This window comes from Arvicanthis niloticus, chromosome 1 (genome assembly GCF_011762505.2).
Source record: "Arvicanthis niloticus isolate mArvNil1 chromosome 1, mArvNil1.pat.X, whole genome shotgun sequence".
Taxonomy (NCBI): Eukaryota; Metazoa; Chordata; class Mammalia; order Rodentia; family Muridae; genus Arvicanthis; species Arvicanthis niloticus.
This window is the reverse complement of record NC_047658.1, coordinates 6,374,231-6,398,210: the sequence shown is the minus strand read 5'-3', so window position 1 is coordinate 6,398,210 and position 23,980 is coordinate 6,374,231. Positions and strand designations below refer to the sequence as shown.

At 42.4% G+C, this 23,980-nt stretch overlaps 1 protein-coding gene across 1 annotated transcript; it reads right to left on the bottom strand.

Moving 5' to 3' along the window:
- Positions 1-34: 34 nt before the first annotated feature.
- Positions 35-23,686, bottom strand: LOC117702949 (uncharacterized). Its single transcript, XM_076930484.1, is given in 7 exon segments — positions 35-3,366; positions 3,368-3,403; positions 3,405-5,635; positions 13,795-13,893; positions 19,313-19,439; positions 20,359-20,411; positions 23,482-23,686. Coding segments are annotated over 6 exon segments (2,583 nt in total). The 5' UTR covers positions 20,392-20,411; positions 23,482-23,686; the 3' UTR covers positions 35-3,309.
- Positions 23,687-23,980: the final 294 nt, after the last annotated feature.

The following is a 23,980-nucleotide window of genomic DNA, read 5'->3' as shown; positions in this document are numbered from 1 at the left end:
TTAGCAAGAATAATAAATGGAGGAGCCTATAAACTTTCTTTCTTTTTTTTTTTTTTTTTTTTTTTTTTTTTGTTTTTCAAGACAGGGTTTCTCTGTGTAGCCCTGGCTGTCCTGGAACTCACTCTGTAGACCAGGCTGGCCTCGAACTCAGAAATCTGCCGGCCTCTGCCTCCCAAGTGCTGGGATTAAAGGCGTGTGCCACCACTGCCCGGCGCCTATATACTTTCTTGACCTATCAAAAATATATACTTTATCTTCACATGTAAACAGAACGCATGAATTATAAGGTTTTACATTTTGAAATGTTTATGGGTTTCACCCCTTTAGAAAGTACTTATTCATAAATGTGTTTTCTAAAATGTCCACACAATACTTAAGGAATGGGGAACAACTCAAATCCTTTCATGTTCATCCATTAGATGTATCCAGAATGAAGTTATTTAAAATGTAGTCATGAGTAAAAGCATAAGATTTTCCTAAACTATCCAAAGTACAATTAACCTTTCATGTCAGTTATACTAATGCTAGTAAGAGGAGAAAAATTTAAAAGCTCTTTTACAGACCATGGGAACTTGTGGCAAGATTTTCTCTGTCCAATCTATTTAAATATTAGTGCAGCAGGAGGCCTGTGATTAGACAGGGAAAAGGGAGGCAGAGCTAAGAGTTGCAGAGAGAGGAACATAGGGAAAGAGGAAAAGAATCAAGATGGAAGACAGACAGAGAGAAGATCCTGAACCAGTGTGGCTTTAATAGCCATAAGTAGTTATGATTTCTTATAGGAATAGAATGATTGGGGTAACCTGTCTATTCTAGGTGGGCAGCTTGTACCATTTTCAATTAGCCTTGAAATTATTGTGTGGGTATCTTGTGCACTGAGAATTTACTGACATAAATCTGACTGGTTAACTATAAGCACTTCTTATTGATATAAAAGTGGGATTAATATTTTTACTCTCATATGGGCATTGTGCCTGTATAACTCATTTAGAAATACAAGGCTTAGACACAGTCCTTCTTAAACATTAAAAAAAACTGATTTGAGATGGTTGGCTTGTGAGTCAGGGGCCTATAGCAATTGCATGGCTCAGAGCTTACTGTTAGGGTGTTTTGGTGTTTTCTAGATTTTAATTAGAGATAGTGGAAAGGAATTAACAGACAACAGTTCAGATTGCTTTACATAGATAGTTGGTTTTCAAAAACGTCAGAAGTCCACAGAATTGATGTTACAAGCATTCCTGTATAAACATTCATTTTATTGGAGACCTGTCTGCTCCTGACAGCTTCCCTGTCTTGGATTCTAAGAAGAAATTGAGCATCTTTGGAGTTACTCCAGTTGTGGTGAGACAGCCACTAGGCAAGAATTGCCCCTTTTCATCTACAAATGAAATACTGTGCAGAAAAAAAAGACACACTTGCGGAATAGTCGACTGATTATATCTGCCAAGACAGAGTAATCAGCCCTCAGTAATTCTGCATCACTAAGGTCTGTCAGATGATTCTGGGCCAGAAAGCTGAAGATTTGATGCTCCAACGTTCTGTAGTATAGGGACTGTCCAGGTGTTTAGCGGTCTCTATAAATTGGCTAAGTTTTAGAAGCTATGCTTAGTGCTTCCTATAATTTCAGTTAACCCAGTCATTCTGGATTTCTGACGGGGTTGAAAACCTATAGTCTCATAGCCAATCCTGGCTATTTACTTTGAGAGAAAAGATCTGAGTGGATGGTTTTCAGCTGACATTCATTCTGAAGACAGGACATAAGCCAGGTTCAGAACTAAGTCTTTTAGTTGAGAAAGATGGCAAAGGTTCTATTTAGTTAACAAAAATGATGGACTGGGTATTAGGCCTATCTTGTACTTTAACAATTACAACATGGTAATATAGTTTGTGATCAATTTATATTTGAGAGAAAAGAGTCTTTTAATTGGATAGAAAGAGGGAAGTGTTGTGGATAGCCCCAGCCTTTTGTTTTCATGATATTTCCACTCCTGGGAGGGGCTGCAGAGGAGGAGTGAATCTTGTGAACCTTCTGTTCAATTGAATTTGTAAAATAAAGGCTAGAGCCAGTGATTGGGCAGTAGAAGGGGAGGTGGAGAAAAAGGCTTAGGGGAGGGGTCGGAAGAGGAGGAGTCAGAAGAGGAAGTTGCCAGGAGAGAGGCTACGTAGGCGAAGAAGAGCCGGAGGAGCCGTTGGAGCCATTGGTGGAAAGACGAGGAGGAGAAGAACGTGTCTTAAAAAACCGCAGGTTTTAAGGGATCTCATAGCTGAGGAATAGAGTAGTGCAATGGTAAATCTGCCCAATCTAGGCTTGCAGTTTATAATCATAAATATTGAGTTGTGTTTTCCTTGACCGGACTTGTTTGGGTCAGAGATTTACCACAACAAGCTTCAAGAGTATTGTTTCTACCAGGCAAATGAGTGTTGTGGCAGCTGACCTGGAGTGGGGGGGGGGATGGTGGACTGTCGCTTCGGGGGGGACTGGTATGGCAGTGAAGGGAACACAGGAGCTCCAGCCCTGCTGAAGAGTAGCCTGGTGGGACCACTTCTGGACAGAAAGATGGTGGCAGTAGCACAAGAAGCCTGCCATACTATTTTCAATATTTCTAGGAACTAACCAAATACTCTCAAGGATTTTATTATCTATTTATAACTCTGTTGCCATAACTTAGGCTGGTACTGTGCTGGCCATTAACAAATTATGCAAAAAAGAAAGTAAACATCCAGTCTAATTAATCATAGGACCCATGGAATGTTAATGGTGACAAGTCCAACATCTCAGTTCCAATAACTGTTCTTCCTAAATTGATTATTCTGGATGACTATTGATTGATAAATAAAATTTATACAACTAACAAGAGGAGAGGAAATCAAGAACATGATTACTACCTTGGATTTCTGACATAAAATTCTCAACAAAGTATCTTCTCTGAACAACCAACTTTCCATCTTCTTATCCCAAAGAGTTTCTTGACATTAACAGTATATATATGAAGACACCAATGTTCACCATATCCAGGGTAGATTAAAGTTCCCACATTATTTTAAGTCATAGTATTCCCAATATGAGCACCCTGATGTTCAGTAAAATTTTCATGCAATGGCTTGTCCACCTTCCTTACATGCATAAGACTCCTGGCTATTACAGATTTTCTGATGTTGTATAAACTCACTACTTACAATAAAGACTTTTCCTGATTCTTCTCATTCACATGGTTTCAAACCTTAATGGACTCTCTGAAGAGCTTGAATTCCATAAATGTTCCTATATTCCTTGCATTCATAGTGTTTGAAACCAGGATGTGTTCCTTTATGTTAAAGAAGGCCTGAGCTCAAATTGAAGTACTTTCTACATTCTTTACAGTGATAGGGGGTTTCCTAAAGTATGAATTCTAATATGTCCAAGAAAATTGGTTATGATGTTGAAAGGACTCCCCATATTCATTACATTGAAAGGGATTCTCACTAGTATGGCTTCCCTGAGGAATGCTAAGATCTAGTCCATGAACAAAGTCCACTCCACCTTCCATGCACTGAAAGAGTTTTACATCCATATGAATTCTCTTATGTTTGTTGAGTTGGGACTTAAATCTGAAGCTTGACCCACACTGCTGACATTCAAATGATTTCTCTCCAGTATGGATGCTCTGGTGTCGAGTGAGGTATGCCAGAACAACGAAGGCCTTTCCACATTCCTGACACTTAAAAGGTTTCTCATCAGAATGAATTTTCCGATGGTGTAACAGGCTTGAGTGGTGAATAAAAGCTTTCCCACATTCTTTACATTCATATGATTTCACACCAGCATGAATGGCCAGATGTTGAATGAGGGTGGATTCACGCTTGAAGGACTTCCCACATACCTTGCATTCAAAGGGTCTTGTACTTGTATGAACAATTTGATGGTTATTAAGCTCACTGGGAAGATGAAAAGCCTTTCCACATTCTTTACACTCATAAGGTCTCTCACCACTATGAGATTTCTGATGACGAATGAGAAGTGTATTAAGTCTGTAAAACTTCCCACATTCTTTACATTGGAAGGGTTTCTTCCCCGTGTGAATACTCTGGTGATCAGTAAAATTGGACCTTTGACGAAAGCATTTCCCACATTCCTTGCACTGATAGGGTTTTTCATTAGTATGAATTGTGTGGTGTTTACTAAGTTGGTACTTACTTCTGAAGGCTGACCCACAGAGCTTACACTTGAAAGGTTTCTCTTCAGTGTGAGTTTTCTGATGCTCGGAAAGGTGTATCTGAAGTCGGAAGACCTTCCCACATATATTGCATTCAAAGTGTTTCTCTTCCATGTGAGTTTTCTGGTGCTCAGAAAGGTATACCTGAAGACGAAAAGCCTTCCCACATACATTACATTCAAAGGGTTTTTCACCAGTATGAATACTCTGGTGCTGAACAAGGTGTGTGGCAGTTCTGAATTTCTTGCCACAATCCTTGCACTCAAATGACTTCTCTCCAGTATGGATGCTCTGGTGCCTAGTGAGATGAGCCAGAACAATGAAGGCCTTTCCACATTCCTTGCACTGAAAGGGTCTCTCACCAGAATGAATTTTCTGATGTTGCATGAGGCTTTTGTGTCGTTTAAAGGCTTTCCCACACTCATGACATTCATATGGTTTCACATCAGCATGAATAAGCCTATGTTCAACAAGGTTGGAGACACGGTTGAAGGACTTCCCACATTCCCTGCATTCAAATGGTTTTGTGCCTGTATGAATGGTTTTATGGTATTTGAGTAGGTCAGGAAGATGAAAAGCCTTTCCACATTCATTACATTTGAAAGGTTTCTCACCACTGTGAGACTTCTGATGTCTTGTAAGCTGTTGGGGGAGTCTGAAGGCCTTTCCACACTCATGGCATGCAAATGACTTCTCTCCAGTATGAATATTCTGGTGCCTAGTGAGCTGTGCCAGAACAATGAAGCCCTTTCCACAGTCCTTACACTGAAAGGGTCTCTCATCAGAATGAATTTTCTCATGTTGCACGAGGTTTGAGCGACGTTTAAAGGCTTTCCCACACTCATGACATTCATATGGTTTCACATCTGCATGAATAATCCTATGTGCAACAAGGTTGGAGACACGGTTGAAGGACTTCCCACATTCCCTGCATTCAAATGGTTTTTCACCTGTATGAATGGTTTTATGGTATTTGAGTAGATCAGGAAGATGAAAAGCCTTTCCACATTCATTACACTTGAAAGGTTTCTCACCACTGTGAGATTTCTGATGTCTTGTAAGCTGTTGAGGGAGTCTGAAGGCCTTTCCACAATCTGTACATTCATAGGGCTTCTCTCCAGTGTGAATACTCTGATGCTGAATAAGAGTTGACCTACAACCAAAGCACTTCCCACACTCTTTACATTCATATGGTTTTTCTATGTTGTGAGCAAGAGTCTGGCTGGTATAAGGAGGCATTTCTTCCTTGTTAGTAAACTTTTGACCAGCACCTCCTTCTTGATAACCCTGTAGTCCATTGAATGTACTATAGTTGGGGTCATTACAAAAAGTAGAGCCCTTGAGATCAAGAATTCTATCTAATTGCTTTATGCTCTGTTTGGGAAATTTTCCATTAATATGATTTTCTGGAGACATGTTTCCAGCATTATAATCTGTCTCCAAATCTGAAAGAAAAGGAGAAAGCAAGAATACTTTATTTCCCGGTAACACACATACACACATTTTTCTGTAATATTAAAGCCATTAAATGAATGGCCAAACTAAGTATTCTCTGAGAAGCTGATGGGAGCAAGGAGAGCAGCAATAAAGAAAGTTTATGTAAGACAATACACTTTATAGAAGAATACATTGGAAATGGGAAGACATGTCTGTAGTGAGAATTCTGGTTTCCTTAAAAACATAGAAATGATATGGGAATATGTCTTTGTTTGTTTGTTTGTTTGTTTGTTTTCTGTATAACAGCCCTGGTTGTCCTGGAGTCACTTTATGATCAGGCTGGCCTCCAATTCACAGAGATCCACATGCCTCTGTGTTCCAAGTGCTAGGATTAAAGGTGTATGCAACCATGTTTTTAATCCCAGGGGTGAAATATGGGACTACTTCAGATTGTCACAGCAGGAGTCTATGATTTGCCTCATGCTCTGGTAGGGGTTTGATTTTGCCAACTATACATAGTTTCAGCAAGTTTATGGCATTTGGAACTCTGAGGACTCTTGAGGGGCTGTAGCTGCTGCTACTCCTGCTGGTTGCTGTTCTTGAGGTTTGTTGCATTTGTCATGTGGTCATGCACAGACTAGAAATGAGAAGAAGAAACTGGATATCCTCATGCCAAAGATCAAACTTCTCTCAAGAAACTCAATGCCCCAATCAGCAGGAAGTAGTCTAACAATATCAGTGCTGCTTTCACTTCTAGCTTTCTTCGTCTTCTACCTAGTGTTGGAAGATTGGAAAGAAGGATGGTAGAAAAGGAACCCATAAAGTAACAAAATTGTGTCTACACATGTCTACTTCATGATATTATAACTGTACTGAAATAATCTCATGTGTTTATTTGCATACTCCTTAAAATACACTGTCAGCAATCACACATTTGCACCAGCCAGCCCTCAGGAATTAAGCAGCAGCAGCTTATGTCATCACACACAGCCACCAGGTGTGCCAGGTATGGTCCATAAAAGGCCCCAGCCACCCCAGTTTGCTCTCCCATTCTTTCTCTCAATCTGTCTTGTATATTTTCTCAGTCCCTCTGTTTCTCCACCACCCTGATGTCCCCACTGGAGACAGCCTTTCAATTTCACCCATGCAGCTGGTCTCTGCTACTTTGTGAGTTCTTCTTTTCCTACCCTTTATCCCCCTAGTTTCACCCCTTACACTAGGTAAGAGGGAAAGAAGGATGGGGGGGGCACAGAGAATGATCCCTCAATCTAATTTCTTTCCCACCCATTCCTCTCAGTTTCCAGCCCAATCCCTTCAAGTTTCTTCCAACCATTCCTCCCTCAGTTCCCCATCAGTGTGCTTAAACAGTCACTCTCTCAGTTTCCCCAATGCTAGCAGCTCCAAACTGTAACAAGTGTTCTAGCCTATCTGCGCAGCTCAGCTTCTCCTGACTCTACTGTCTCCTAACAATGTCTTCTGTCCCAACAGCCTTCTCCTCTCACTCTGCTCAATCTCCTTTCTCAGCTTCTGTTTTATATCCTATACTGAAGGTCATAGGGTCAAGTAGTCTAACAGCTAAGATTTCTTAAAAAGCCAGTTGACTAGAAAGTGGCCCTTTAAAGGGTCAGGAACACAAGATAAATCACACTACACCCTCAACCCCCAATGAACCTCTTAAACTAGATCAAGTGTGTGGCATAATTTCTTAGCCACATACCTTGGCACAGGCCTGCCAAAGGCACCCACAACTTGCCATTTTATCTTAACACACACTCTTTGGTAAAGGTTTTGAACCAAATACTGAGGGGGAAAAAACTATACCACACAAATACATAATATTTGTTATGCTATAAGAGAACTGGCCTGGGACTGGAGAGATGACTCAGCGGTTAAGAGTACTGACTGTTCTTCCAGTGATCCCAAGTTCAATTCCCAGCCACCATGCTCTCCAGCCCCCAGCTCACAACCATCTTTAAGTAGGATCCGATGCCCTCTTCTGGCATATCTGAAGAGAGCTACAGTGTACTCACATACATAAAATAAATAAATCTTTAAGGGGAGGGAGGAGGAAGGGAGAGAGAGAGAGAGAACTGGCCTGGACTTGGAATTTTTTTTAAAAAGAAAGAAGGTAAAAATTTGTGCTGGTGGTGGTGGTGGTACATAATTATAATCCCAGCAAAAAAGAAGTCAGTGTGAACTGCATCATGAGTTCCAGACTAGCTTGGACTACATACTGAGACTCTGTGAGAAAAACAAATAAGCTGAAAGAAAAAAGAAAGAGAGAGAGAGAGAGAGAGAGAGAGAGAGGAACAAATGAACAAAGGAAGAACAAAATAAAGAAAGAAGCCAGAATTCATTAGAATTTTTAAGACTAAAGATATTCAGCCAAGGAAACAGGTAGGCTAACTGCAGATTGTTAGCTACACATTCTGTCTCATCCCTGCTCTGTGGCAGACCACCTGATTGGTCTCCTCTTCATTCCTGCCCTCATCTCCAGGCCATCACACAACTCCCTTTCCTCCACTGATTGCATTATCCTAGCCCACAACTCCAACAGGCCTTCCCTGGGAAGCCAAAGACCACTCTGGTCAGTGAAACAGGTACACTAACTGCAGATCTTCACCTCTCCCTCCATTTCTCCAAGTCCAATCTTCAGTCTCATCTCCAGCTCTGTAGCAGGTCACTTGCTGTGGCCTCCCCTCACTCTGTCCCCATTCCAAGGGGACTAAGGAGATCCTAGGGGACACCAGCTTTCCTCCTATGGACCCATCGACACCCCCCCTCCTAACCCATCCCCATTCCTAAGTGTCAGTTCTCAATACCTAGGAACACATTTTACCTGGAACTCCCAGTGGCCACACCTATCAGGATTCCACAGAATTTCCTCACAAACAACATATAGCTGTCACACTCTCCTTAAAGAACCAGAGAGGGCAACAGAAACCAAATAACAAAAATCCCACCCAACAAAGACAAAAGCAGATACTGGCAATTAGAAGTGTAGTCTTCCCAAAGGCAGATGCCTAAATGTCAGTATGAAAACACAATAAAAGTTAAAGAAATCTATGAAAACACAAGCAGTAGAAGAAAATGGATGAAACCTGAAAGCACAGACAAATCAATAAAGAAATCTAAAACTGAGATACATCTGGAAAGAAAAAGCTTAGGAATTCAAACAAGAGCCTCTGAGGCAAGCCCCTCCAACAGAATACAAGAGAGAGTAGAGAGAATTTGGGGCATTGTAGACACAATAGAAGAAATGAACACCCCATGCAAATAAAATGGTCCACCTAAAAAAACTTCCCTGCACAAATCATCTAGGAAATCAGATACACAATGAAAAAGTAAAAATCTAGGAATAAGAATAAAGAAAAAAGCATAAACTCAGGTCAAAGACAAAGGATTTTCCAGAAAATCATAGAAGAAAATTCCCCTAAAGAATAAGATGCTATTGAGGTACAAGAACCATGCAAAACACAAAATAGATTGGATCACAAAAGAAGACCCCTTTAGCACATAATAATCAAAACACTAAGCAGTCAAGAAATGTATGTATGTATATGTGTGTACATGTGTGTGTGTGTACGTGTGTGTGTGTGTGTGTGTGTGTGTGTGTGTGTATTTATTTTTGGTCCAAGGTGCATGGACCAAAAATAAAGGCACAATTATTAGAACAATATCTTACTTTTCAATGGACATTTGAAAAGTCAGAAGAGAATGGACAGATACTTTACAGACTCTGAGAGACCACAGATACCAGCCCAAACTACTATTTCCAGCAAAGTTTTCTATCACCATAGATGGAGACAAAACCAAATTTAAGCAATACCTACCTACAAATCCAGCCCTACAGAAAGCACTAAAAGGAAAACTCCAACCTAAAAAGATTAGCCATAACCAAGAAAACACAAGGGATAAATAATCCCAGACCACCAAATCAAAAAAGGACACACACATCACCATAACAAAATAACAAGAATCATCAAACACCACTCACTCATATATCTTAACATCAATGGTCTCAATTTCTCAATTAAAAAGCCACAAATTGGCAGGACATGGTGATGCATGTTCTGCCTTTATTTCTAGCACTTGAGAGGCAGAAGCACTCAGATCTCTGAGTTCTAACCCATCTTAGTCTACCATGTGAGTTCCAAGAGAGCTAAGTCTACACAGAGAAACTCTGTCTCAAAAAACCAAACCTGAAAAGAAAAAAAAATAACACTCACTAACAGAAGCTAACTAACTATATATGAAAACAGGATCGATCCTCTGCTGCACCCAATAAAAACACTGTAACACCAAGGACAGACAACATCTCAGGATAAAAGCATGGAAAATCATCTTCTAATTCCAAACAAATGGACCTAAGAACCAAGCTAGTGTAGCCATTTCAATATCTGACAAAATAGACTTCAAATTAAAACTACCTAGAAGAGATAGGAAAGGACTTAACACGTTTATCAAAGGAACAACCCACCAATATCTATGCACCAAACATGCGACATCCAATTTAGTAAAAAAACAAACAAAAAACAAAAAAAAAAACTTACAGTTTAAATCACATATTGCCTCATTGATAGTGAGAGACTGCAATATCCAACTCTCCCCAACAGATAGGTCATCCAGACAAAAATTAAACAGGGCAATGTTGGTGCTGATATAAACCAAATTGACCAGATAGGTATTTACAGAACATTGGGTCAAGACAGAGATTAAGAGAGAAATTGAAGACTTCCTAGAATGAGTGAAAATGAAGGCACAACACATGTAACCTTAAGGGACACTATGAAGTTGGTTTGAAGAGGCAAATTCATAATGGTATATATCCACATTTTAGAAAAATGGAGAGATCTCACTCTAATAACACCAGCTCTTGGTTTCATTTGTTCTTTATATTATTCTCTGTTTCTAATTGATTTCAGCCCTGAGAGAAGTGGAAGTTTCTGGTTGGGTCATGATGCAGACTCACGTGGTGTCTCACTGAGGCAAGACCTGTGGGAGGACAGGTGATGTTTGGAGAGAGTATAAATAGGACTCAGACAATGGAGTCAGCCTTGAATGGCTAGCCTTGCAATGCTTTGTTGGTCTTGCATCTTCACTTCATTGAGAGAAACATGACAGTGAACTTTTCTTGGTGTTCCAGCTGGTTCTGGTCACTCCCACTGATTTATGGCAATTCAGTGGAGGCCTGGCTGTTTCTGCTGGATCATGCCACTACTGCCAATTCATGTTGGTATCCTGACCCTACTGAACTGGACTGCTGGTATCCTGACAAATAGAGATTAAAACCATAGAAAAGAACTACTTCTAAACAGGTCCACATCCCCTTGTCCTATTCACTGTCTTTTCTCCCATACCTTTAGATGATGAGCTTCTTAGAAGAGGGGTTAAAGCATTTGAGAACCCTTATTAAAAGCAGGTTTTGAAAACTCTAAGCCTTCACCTGAGTTTGATTATCTCCTTCTGTCTACTACTCTTGGGTGTGTTTGCTTTTTTTTTCCCTAGAGCTTTCAGGGGTACTTTTAATTCATTATATTATGAGAACTCTCCAATTTCTTTATGAAAACATTTAGTGCTATAAACTTGCCTCTTAGCACTGTTTTCACTTTGAGTATGTTTTGCCCTCATTTTCATTTAAATTCTAGAAAGTCTTCAATTTCTCTTTATTTCTTCCCTTATCCAGTGATTATCTAGTAGAGAGTTGTTCAGTTTCCATGAGTTTATAGGCTTTCTGTTGTTAAATTCCAGTTTAATCCATGGTTATCCGATGAGAGGCATGGAGTTATTTCAATCTTTGTATCTGTTAAGGCTTGCTTTGTGATCAATTATATAGTCACTTCTATAGTAGGTTCCCTGGGGTGCTGGGAAGGTATATTCTTTTGTGTTTGGCTGAAATGTTCTACAGATATCTGTTAGGTCCATTTGAATCATAACCTCTGTTAGTTTCATTATGTTTCATTAGTTTCTCTAATGTCTAGTTTCTGTCTCGAGGACCTGTCAATTGGTCAGAGTGGGGTGTTGAAGACTCCCACTATGAGAGCTTCAGTATATGATTTAAGCTTTAGTAATGTTTCTTTTACTGGTGCCCCTTGCATTTGGGGCACAGATTTTCAGAATTCAGATGTCATCTTGGTGGGTTTTTCCTCTGATAAGTATGAAGTGTCCTTCCCAATCTCCTTTGACTACTTTTGGTTGAAAGTCTATTTCATTAGATATTAAAATGGTTATTCCAGTTTGTTTCTTAGTCCATTTGCTTGGAAAACATTTTCCCAGCACTTGAAGATAATGTCTACCTTCATTGCTGATATATGTTTCTGATATACAGCAGAATGATAAGTTCTGTTTAAGCATCCATTCTGTTAGCCTGTCTTTCTATTGGAGAATTGAGTCCATTGACGTTGAGAGATATTAATGATTAATCATTGCTACTTCTTGTTATTTTGATGTTGGTAGTGGTTGTGTGTGTGTGTGTGTGTGTGTGTGTGTGTGTAATGTGTCTGTGTGTGTATTTCTCTTCTATTGGCTGTAATGGGGTGAAATTATTTATTTGTGTTTTCTTGAGTGTAGTTAGCCTCATTGGGTTGGAGTTTTTCTTCTAGTATCCTCTGTAGAGCTGGGTTAGTAGAAAGATTTGTTTAAATTTGGTTTTGTCATGGAATATCTTGGTTTATCCATCTATGGTGATTGAAAGTTTTGCTAGGTATAGTAGTCTGGGTTGACATTTGTGGTCACTTAGGGTCTGCAAGATTCTATCCAGGCCCTTCTAGCTTTTAGAGTCTCAGTGGAGAAATCGGGTATAATTCTGATAGGTCTGCCTTTATATGTTACTTGGCCTTTTCCCTTTACAACTTTTAATATTCATTTTTTGTTCTGTATATTTAGTGTTGTCATTATTATGTGGCAGGAGGATTTTATTTCTCGTCTAATCTGTTTTATGTTTTTTTGTAAGCTTCTTGTACATTTAGAGACATCTTTTTCTTTAGGTTACAGAATTTTAACTATGATTTGATTGAAGATGTCTTCTGACACTTTCAGTTCTCATTCTGACGACATAACCAGAAAAAAAAGCTCAAACAAAAAAACAGAACAAAAAGATGAATTACACTCAAGACAAAAAGGATAGAACAGAAAGTCCAAGCTGTTCAGTCCGAGGCTGGATCTCTCAGCTGGTCCTCAGCACATGCTGAAGTCCTGAAGGAGTAGGCTCTCACGCCAGTGAGGCACTGGACTTGCCAGCAGAGTGAGGTAAGCAGACAGAGCACAGCTTCCTTCCCATCCTTTTCACAGGCTGCACCACCAGGTGTGGTCCAGATTTAAGGTGGATCTTCCCACCTCAAGAGATGTGGATCAAAGGTGGGTCTTCCCACTTCAGATGATTTCATTAACTAAAATCTCTCACAGATGTGCTCAGCTGCTTGGGTTCTAGTTGATTCCAAATGTGGTCAAACTGACAACCAAGAAGAGCCATCACAGCTCCCTGCCAAGCTACATAAAAGGCTGTGTTGTGTGCACTCAGATATTTCACTGGCTTGTCCATCTGTTCTTTTTGAGTCAGGGTCTATCATTTGCTTGGAGCTGCACAAGTAAACAAGGCTGACTTTCCAGCAAGCTCAAGGGATCTGCCTTTGCCACCTCCCCAGTGCTGCAGGAAGGATACACCATCACACCGTGTCTACAGTGACCATGAAGACAGAATTGAAACATTTGGCATGCCTCCCTGTGGTACAGCTTTCACTGGGGCTGAAACTGTCCTAGCTTTGGTTCAGTGTCAACAACACTGAAAGCTCTGCCAGGGGCCCTGGGTTAGAGTACCAGCAGCCACCTGTGACTCCAGCCCAGGGAGCTGACCCTCTCTATGGCCTCTGTGGACACCTGCACACATGTGTGCACACACACAACCAATAATGAGATACTTGTAAAGGTTACAGAGAGGGCACCTGCTCCAGTGGGAGGGAAGAAAAGAAGAACTGAAAGTGACTCATGAAACAGAAGCCCCTCTGACAGCTTCTGCTCTGACCTTGACTTCCTTCCCAGGCTCAGGCATGTTTCCCACAGACCCTGGGGCTTTGAAGGAAATTTGCCACATCCAGTGTCAGCTCTGTGGAGCCTCTCTGACCACATGCAGTGCCTGGCAGGGCTGCAGGCTCACCTCACTCTTACTCACCTGGGCTCAGCCTGTCTGTTTCTTCCTTCACAGCCATCCAGGGCTCTTTCTCCTGCTCTAGTAAGGTGATCAGATCTGGCTTGGAAATGCAACTTCCCACTTAAAAGAAAGACAGAAACAAACAAACAAACAAGTGAATCATAGTATTGACTTACTTTATTTATTTATTTATTTATTTATTTTTCTTTAAGACTTGGTCTCAAATAATCCAGGAATGGCCTGAAATGCGGTACCTGAACTTTTACTTGAGCTGCCTGCCTCTGTTTCCCAAATGCTGGGATTGTAGGTGTGTTCCACTATGCCCTGCCTGTGGATTCTAAAAATACAGACTTATTTATTATAAAGATATATATATATATGCCTTTGCCACTGGTGTTAGCATTCTGTCTAAGCTCTGCCCCACAGTTACTTGGCAATAGCCAGGTAGTCCTGACCCACTATAAAAGGGGCTGCTTGCCCCCTCCTTGCTCTCTTGCTTTCTCTTCTTGCTTTCCCTTCCCCGCCCCACCTTTCCCATTCCCTTCCCTCTCTCATGGCAGGCCTCTATACTTCTACTCCTCTACTTCACTTCTCTCTCCCTCTCTCTCTCCCTCTCCCTCTCCCTCTCCCTCCCCCTCTCCCTCCCCCTCCCCCTCCTCCTCCCCCCCCCCTCTCTGCCTTTCTCTGCCTCTACTACCCTCTTAACTCCTTTCCCCATGCACTTAATCAACTCTATTCTATACTATCCTGTCCTGTGGCTGGTCCCTCAGCAGGAAGGGACGGCTCAGCATAGGTCCACTGAGGCACCCCCTTCCCTCATACCTGACTACACTTCCATAGAACATATGCCCCCCTCTTTTTATTTTTTTTTATAAACACAACTGGATTTGGCAAACTCCCTTCAAAGCTTAGCACGGTGGTTCATGCCTGTTAGCCCAGCAGGTGGGGGATGAGTCAGGCTAGAGGCAGCACATAAACAGTCTAAAAGCCAAAGTAATGCTGAGGAAAGACTTCAGAGAAGAAAAAAGTCACCTGGGCAAGAAACCAGCTGCTTCTGAAAAGGGTTTTAATCTCCTTTAAATGCAGATGGGGCTTGTCACTTATGAGGACAGTATAATTGAATGAGTGAGAACATGACCCCTAAGCTATTGTCTTAGGTTTCCCTTGCTGTGAAGAGACACCATGACCAACTTATAACGCACAACATTTAATTGGGGCTAGCTTACAGGTTTAGAGATTCAGTCCATTATCATCATAGCAGGAAACATTGCAGTGTCCAGGCAGGCATAGCTCTGGAGGAGATGAGAGTTCTACTTTTTGGGATTTATTTTATTTATATGAGGACACTGTAGCTGTCTTCACACCACAAGAGGGCATCAGATCCCATTACAGATGGTTGTGACCTACCATGTGATTACTGGGAATTGAACTGAGAACATCTGGAAGAGCAGTCTCTTAACTACTGAGCTATCTCTCAAGCACAGATTTACATCTTAATCCAAAGGTAGACAGGAGAAGACTGGCTTCCACATATCTTGGAGGCAGGTCTCAAAACCCATCCCAACAGTGACTCACGTCCTCCAACAAGGCCACACCTCCTAACAGTACCACTCCCTATATGCCAAGCATATTCAAACCACCACATTCCATTCCCTGGTCCCTGTAGGCTTTTTCAAACACATGAGTTTATGGGGCCATACCTAAACATAGCAGAATGCAAAATACATTTAGTCCAACTTCAAAAGTCCCCACAGTCTATAGCAGCCTCAACAATGTTAGGAGTCCAACGTTCAAAGTCTTTTCTAAGATTCAAACACTTAAAACTGTAATCCCCTATAAAGCCAAAGTCAAAAAGCAGATCACATACCTTAAATATCACAGGATATACATTACCATTCCAAAATGTCATAGTGAGGAAATACTGGACCAAACAAGACCAAAACCCAGCTGGACTAACTCCAAACTGCATCTCCATGGCTGATGTCAAAGCAGTCTGCAGATCTCCAAGTTCTTTCATCTTTGTTGACTGCAACAAACTTCTTTCTCCTGAGCTGGTTCCACTCCCTGTTAGCAGCTTTCCTCAGCAGATAGCCTGCAGCTCTGGCATCTTGAACATCTTGGGGTCTCCAAGGCAACTTCAACTTTACAGCTTCTTGTTCCAATATCTGGGATCCACACATTATCATCTGGGCTCCTCCAAAGGGCTTGTGTCACTTCTCCAACTCTGTTCTCTGTATCACTCCAGGAACTGAGTGACTCAACTCTACTGCTGCTGCTATTCTTGGTGGTCATCTCATGGTACTGGCATCTCCAATACACTAGAGTCTTCTGTTGCAACTAGGCTTCACCAATAGCCTCTCATAGGCTCCAGACTGGAGCCTCTTACAGAGCAAAGCCTTCGCTGCTCTCCATGATCCCTTTATGCTTTCAAAATCAGTACCACCTAGGTGACTCTTATACATTACCAAGTCCAGCTGCAGTGTTAGATACAACCTTGGCTATCTCTAGCACACAGCTTCTTTGTGAGCTCAGAAAACACTTCCCAGAAGATTTCACCTCAGTGATGTTGGTCTCTTCTTAATCACCACTAATTTCTTAGCTCCAACTAACCAGCATCAATTAGCCCAGTAGTTCCTTTATTTTTGACTCTTAAGCCACATGGCCAAAGCTGACAAGTTCTGCTGCTTGCTGGAGCTGGATCATGGACCCTTTCTTCTATTGCACTGTCACCAGCTTTCTGTTTTCCAACTCCTTCACTGCCTAAGCTTGGCTGTCCTGGAACTTTCTCTGTAGATTGACCTTGAACTCAGAGACCTGCATAGCTCTGTCTCCTGAATGCTGGGATCAAAGGCATGTATTACCAAGCCTCGATTTAGGCTTTTCTTCACATAGAACTTTCTCTGTCCCAAGCTGGCCTTGAACTCAGAGATCTGCTTGCCTCTGTCTCCTGGGATTAAAGGTGTGGACCACCATGCCTGGGCCAAAGCTTCTCATAGCCTCAAGATCTTCTGTCTTCCAGCCTCAAGATTTGGATCACAGGTATGCCCTCCATATTCTGGATTGCAATTAATTTCAGATTAAAAGTCCAAAAACAAAAACAATAACCAGCTAAGAATGCCTAACATGGTATAACTATACTTTGTTCAACTGCAAACATAAAAACAATAAGCTTAGCTGGTTGGGTTCTTGCTTTCTCTGAGGTCAGCACTTCCTTAATTCCATTTAATATTCTTGAACATGGGATTAAGCTCCATTTCACTTCCTAGTCTTCTTTACTCCTTGAACCATACATTTTGTAAGTTTCCATTCTCAGCTTGCTCCTTTTCATTAAAAAAGCTCTTCATAAGAGTGAACTTTGGTAACCACATAACAGAATTTATACCAGGCTGTTTTGAGACGTCCTTTGTCAAAGCAATCAATCTAAATCTCTTCACCTTAGCCTCAGGCAGACTCTTCGGACAATGGCAAAAAGCAGCCATGTTCTTTACTAAAATGGTCTCTAGGCCACATACTAACATTCTTCTCCACTGAAACCTCTTGGACAAGTCTGCACAGTTCAAATCACCCTCAGCACCAATGTCTTCCATACTCCTACTAGGATGGTCCATTAAGCCCCACTTAAAGCATTCCACTGCTTCCTAAATCCAAAGTCCCCAAATCCACATTTCTCTAAACAAAAACATGGTCAGGTCTATCACAGTCATACCCCAGTCCCTGGTACCAACAACTGTCTTCTTAGTTAGGGTTTCCATTGCTGTCAAGAGACACCATGACCAAGGCAACTCTTCTAACAACATTTAATTGGTGCTAGTTTACAGGTTCAAATGTTCAGTCCATTATCACCATGGCAGGAAGCATGGCAGTATCCAGGCAGGCATGGCTCTGAAGGAGCTGAGAGTTCTACATCTTGATCCAAAGGCAGACAGGAAAAGACTGGCTCACATGTAGCTAGGAAGAGAGTCTCAAAGCCCACCCCCACAATGACAACCTTCCCCCAGCAAGGCTACACCTCCTAAGAGTATAACTCGCTATGGGCCAAGCATATTCAACCCAGCCCAGCTCTACTACCTAGTGTAAACCTCATTACTGCACATCACTAATGATGGCACTTATTTAGGCAACTCCCATAATATTCCATGCTTAATTTTCCCAAATAATAACTGGGTGTGGTGGCACACGCACACGGTCACAACTCCTGAAGAGTGTAAGCAAGGAGATGTGAAGTTCAAAGCTGGATTTAGTTGCATAGCTAGTCCATAGCTAGCATGCACCATAGCCGATGTGCCTTGAAAAAAGAGTTAGTAATAATAATAATAAACAATTTAGAGTGAGTTAATGCTATTCATTGGATAGGGTTGATACTAAGATTAAATACTATATTCAAATACTTTGAAGACTGTCTGACTTATACTAAAACAAAATCATTATTTTTTTAATTTGCATTTATTTATTTATTTAGTAATGCTGGGGATGGAACCAGGTCTTAAGCATGCTGGGGAAGTGTTAACATGACTGCGTTAGTCCCTCAGTCATGAAAACTGCTATCATTATTATTTATGCTGCCTTTCTTCACTTTTACACCTCATCCTTACAGATCTGCTCAATGAAAACGACAAACATCACACCCTAGAACTTCCACTACAAAGTAGTAAAGGAAGTGTTCACTGAAGGAAACAGTGTCTTCTGTCTTGAATCAACTCTACTGATTCATTAGTAAGTAAATCATAACGGCTCTTGTATTTAGTTGTGTATGTATAGTGTACATATGTGGTCACCAGGGTGTGTGCACACATGTGTGCAGGCATGCATGTCTGGATAGACAAAAGAGCAGTGTTAAGTGTCTTCACTGATTTCTCTCCACTTTAGTATTTAAGACAAAGTCTCTCCCTGAACCTAGAGCTCACTGAGAGGACCGACAAGGGGCAGACAAACACGAGCTTCATGAAGCTCTTATTTTCAACCCAACAAATCTCACATTCTTCCTTTGGAAAGAAGGAATTCAGCTCCCTCTTTTAACATTTTTATTAATTAAAATATATTTTATCTGTATGTGAGAATCTGTCTGCATGTTTGACTGAACACCACAAAAATGCATAGTGGCCATGAAAGCCAGGAAAGGACATCATATCCCTGGAACTGGGAGTACACGTGGTTGTGAGCCAAGCTGTGGTGCCAGGAATTGAACCCGGATCATCTACAAGTACAGCTGGTTCTCTTAACCACAAAGCTATTTCTCTAGGCCCTAATTCTATTTATGAATTCATCTACTTATTTATTTTATTTATGTGTTTGTTTAGTTTTGATTGAAACTAGTCCTCACCCTGTAGACTAGGCTAGCCTGGAACTCAGGATGCATCTGAGGGTGATATTGCACTCAAAACAATCTTCCTGCCTCAGCACTCTGAGTGAAGCAATAACAGGACTTGGTCACCATCCCAACTTCAACTACCCCTGGAAAATAGTACTGTCTTTTAATTCCTAGTGAGGAAAGCACACAGTGTATGGGACACATCCCCCATTCATGACACACAGGCCTTACCCACGGTGACCAGGTTGCTATAGGTCTCCAACATCGTGTCCCTGTATAAGATCTTCTGAGTAGCATCCAGGCAGGCCCACTCCTCCTGAGAGAAGTCAACAGCCACATCCCTAAATGTCACTGACCCCTGAAAGAGCAAACACAAGGAGAGTGAAATTGGGGAAGCTTTCAAGATGGACAAACAGAAGGGAAAGGACTCAAGCGTGGGAAGGGAGCCATAAGGAAATGCTCAAGGCACCTGACTGCACGAGCTCCCCATAAACGACGGCTGTGCATATCCACCTACATATCCAATAACTGCCTCTCCACTCCATCCTCATCCTTCAGGTTATCCCCACAAAGGAGAAATGTCACCTGGGTCAGGGAAATTACACAAGGAATGCTGTGGGCACTTGAGTTTATCATACTATCACATACTATCATTACGGTTTTTTTTGTCATAAGAATGATTTCTATAAACTATTTAAGAGTCCATAAACTTACTAGGCATAAGTACGTATTATGTGTATGTTAGGTTTAAATTTTTTTTACCATGAATGAAAACAAAATCTTTGAGGTGGTCAGTGTGTCTCAGGTCTTCCCTGACTCTAGAGACTTCAATCACCTCCCTATGACAGCCCAAATGACCTTTCCCTCTGATACCTGAACTCCCTCCTAAAGCCTCCTCAAGCAGGTCACCTCTTCACACACATGCACAGGGGACACTCACACCCTGGGTCATCAGCCTGACAGCACCACAGATGTCAATCAGGTTTCCTAGTGCAGTCAATGTTTCCCTGTGAGACTGATGCCTCTGCTGCAGAGACAGTCCTCCCTCACCACAGACCAAGCAGAGAGCAGACGTGCAGGAATGCATTCAAAGACAACCCCAGTACCAGCTGGGAAGAGGCTCAGACAGGAAGTGCTCAGACCTGCCTACCCTCACTGTAAAGAGGCAGACTGGGATGGGGGATTCTGGATCTGTGGGAAGCTTCAAGAGGGAAAGACAAGGAAGGAGTCACCTGACCTGAAAGTCCCCCTATGTCAAGAAGAGACATACAACTTACACAGACCATATGTTGAGAATTGGAGCTGGCCATTCTTCTTCAGGCTTCCTCCCCTGGGGACAAAAAGAAAGCCTTTCATTGGATTGTGACTTGATGTTCCCAGACTGACTTTGTCACTGTGATTTCAACAACTCCATTTATTTCTCCTGCATCCCCACTCATTCTCTCCCCTCCCATGGCTCACAGCCTCCCACACACAAATCAGAAGCACACAGGAGCCTACACAAAGCCGATCCTCTCCTAACCCCAGACAACCCATTACAAAGGGGTCATGTCAGGGTGGGAGTGCAGAGCAGACATGTCTGCCTTGAACTTCCTCCAGAAGATGCCAGCAGAAGGGACCCATCTTCCACCCTGAGATCCAGCTAGCCCTGTACCTGGGCTGCTCCTGCTATTGTGAGCAGACCTTCCTGCTGGAACCCCACCTATCAAGGCTGCCAGGGGCTTACAGCATCCAAATGGCACCTCCTTTGAAAACTCAGGGCTCAAGCACAGCAAGGCTGGAGGGGCTGCAGCTGCAATGCTCAGGCAGGGTCCAGCCTTCTGTCCCCACTTTCAGTAAATGGGACTGTGCACCATGGAACACTTTCCTGAGAGCCTTCGCTCATCTATGATAACACTTATGTTGTATTAATTAAGCCATGATCCTTTATGAAGGTAAGTAGTTATAACACATTCTGTCACAGGAAGTGGGTGTGTTTCCACCTTTCCATCTTATGGGATATTTTGAACAAAATAATACTAGATTTGTTCTGGGTGTCCTGGGTCTTTTGATACTGAACTGGGTTTCTCAGCCGCAGCACGGCTGACACAACTGTCCTGTCTTGGGCTTGTGCTCTCTGTACTACACTCAGCAGCACTGACCCTCTTCTCACAAGCTCTGAGCAGCACACACAACCCCAGACCTCCCTAAGATGCTGCCCCAGGGAACAGCCGTCACCAAATGGGGATCCAGGACCCTAGCCAACAGGTCTAAGCCTTGGTTCAATACACTGTGGGACTGTTCATCTGTTTTTGAGACAGTCTCCTGTATTCCAGCCTGGCCTTGAACACCTAATGCTCCTTCCTCCTTCTCCCTCTCAAGTACACATCTGATCTTATATAATTTTACAGTTTTGTCTGCACACAATATTTACATATGGATTTTCCTTCTTTCTTTATCCTTCCTTCCCACCCACCTCTGCATACACCAGGCTAGCCAGTCTGCCAGGGATTCTCTTGTCTCCACCCCAGTCTTGCCACAGCAGGGCTGGGACTGCAGACATGCACTGCTGCATCTGGCACTGCATAGTCCCATGCTTGCATGCACTGAGCACCTCCACCACACACATTTCCGCATTCTCTGACATTTACACTACTGTACATGTTATACACTTCCAAGAGACACGTACTCTTGCTTTCATTCCAGCATCATTTCCACAGCTGTGATACCGACCCCACCCACAGACGAATGGACAAAGCACATGGAGAACGAGGCTCACACACAGCGAACCATTTACTACAATATGGATGCACACGGAGAATAACAAGTGCAATAAGCTAAGACAGAAAGACAAACGCTGGGGCAGGGGGATGGCTCAGAGGCTGAGAGCTGCTATGGCTTTTCCAGAGGACTGAGTTCAGTCTCCTGACAGCTCACGGTGCCTGTAACTCCAGCTCCCTCGGATTCTATCCATATCTATGGTTTCTGAGACCACCTGTGGTCATGTACACATAACACAACATCCATAATTCTGAAGCCAAATACTTCATCTTTAAACAAAAAGACAGATACCCATGGTCTCACTCACGTAGACTCTGAAGCTGTTTTCTCGTAGGACAGTGAAATGCTGGTTACTGGGGTGTGCATGGGAAATGCGGACCCACAAGGGAGAGAGCTGGGAAGACACTTGATCAAAGACTACAGAATGTTAGCTACACAACAGAATTTCAGAGATGTATCTTGAAACCTGGTGACTATGATTGATAGTTTGGAAAAGACTAAAAGAGTAGACAGTAAGTGTACTCATTACAAAAATGTTATAGATTTAGTCATCTCAGGGTACATAAAGACTCCAAATTATCACACTAGATACAATACAAAAAATCATCTGAAAATTGAAAACCTCTGCTCTACATTAATACCTTCATTTTGTTTCCTTCTTGTTTGAGGCAGGTTCTCATTGTGTAGCCCAGCCCACATGGAACTTGCTATGTGGATCAAACTGATCCTTAAATTTACAGTGATCTCCTGCTTCTGCCTCCCAAATGCTGAGATTAAAATGTACACTATACAGCCTAGCTCTTATGAGTTACTTTCTTAAATACACAACCAGTAATTGCATTATTTCTAACACTCCCTTGTCCTGCACAATAGTGAGAAGAATGAACCCAAAATGACCACTATCTATCATGTGGGAATAAGAAGTGATTTTAGGGAGAAGATGTCAAGGGTCACTGAAATGATAAAGTGAACACCAGGAAAAGGCAAGGACATGAAAGGGCCACAATGGTGGGGGTATGAATTTGCATGTTCCTCCTTCATTTACTGACAATTCCATATTGTAAAACTGAATCCTTATTTCTCAAACAGAAAAGAAGAGCGTACTCATTCTTGACTCTTAGATAGGTAGAAATAATGGTCGCATCCTTCTCAAGCCCTCCTTGAATAACAGCCTCAGGAAGCATGAGATCCCAGACTGTATCCAGAGCATCCTCAGTGGGAACTCTCCTTCACTTCCCTCCGCACTCACATGGCTAAAGCGCTGAGAAAGTCGTGGAGCTCAACAAGTAGCTGCCCTCCTAGGCGACCCTCGGAGGCACTTGCAGCCTCAAATGCTCCTCCCAAGCTTAAGTCTGAACCTCAGGGAAAGCTTCCCTTCAGACTCCGCTCCAGACCTCTCCTTACTGAAGCTTGGTCCCCTGCTTCAGTCCCTGTGTCCCTGAGAGGAAGCAGGAGCAGAAAGCGGAACGCACAGAGACTCAGATAATGCAAGGGCTCAAGGTGTGGATACACTGACTGACAGACAGACAGACAGACAGACAGACACACACACACACACACACACACACACACACACATCAACATACAGCCACCCTACCCCACCGTCTGCACACGCCCACTCCCAGTCCGCTGGCTCTGACCTTACTCTGTGGAGACCGAAGCCAACCTGAAATTTCTTCCTCCGACCAGAAAGGTCGGACCTTCTGTATTAGCCGCCCCAGAACACCAAAAGCCTATGCGGTAGTTTCGGCGCGAAGGCCCTGGAAAATACAGTTGTCCCAAGGAAAGCCCCCCCTCCCCCCCCCAGAAGGCCCGCGGTTGAGGGAGATCTGCGACCCGCGAACTGCGCCCAGTGGCTTGTGGGAGTTCCCACGGGGGTGCGCATTTAAAGGGGCGGCTCCCTGCTTTGATCAAAGGTACTTCCGGTTCTGCGCCTAACTGATTTTTCGCTCCTGTAGAGAGGACAGAGGAGTCTAAATTCCCTGCTCTAGATAGAAAATGTGACTGAGGACCACAGTGCTATGTATCAACAGAACTGTGTCCGTTAGACAGGCTAGACAATAAAACTAATAAAACTAGTCGCATTAAAAGTTCTGTAAATTGTCTAAATGCTAAAGAATAGGTTTGTCACATTTCACT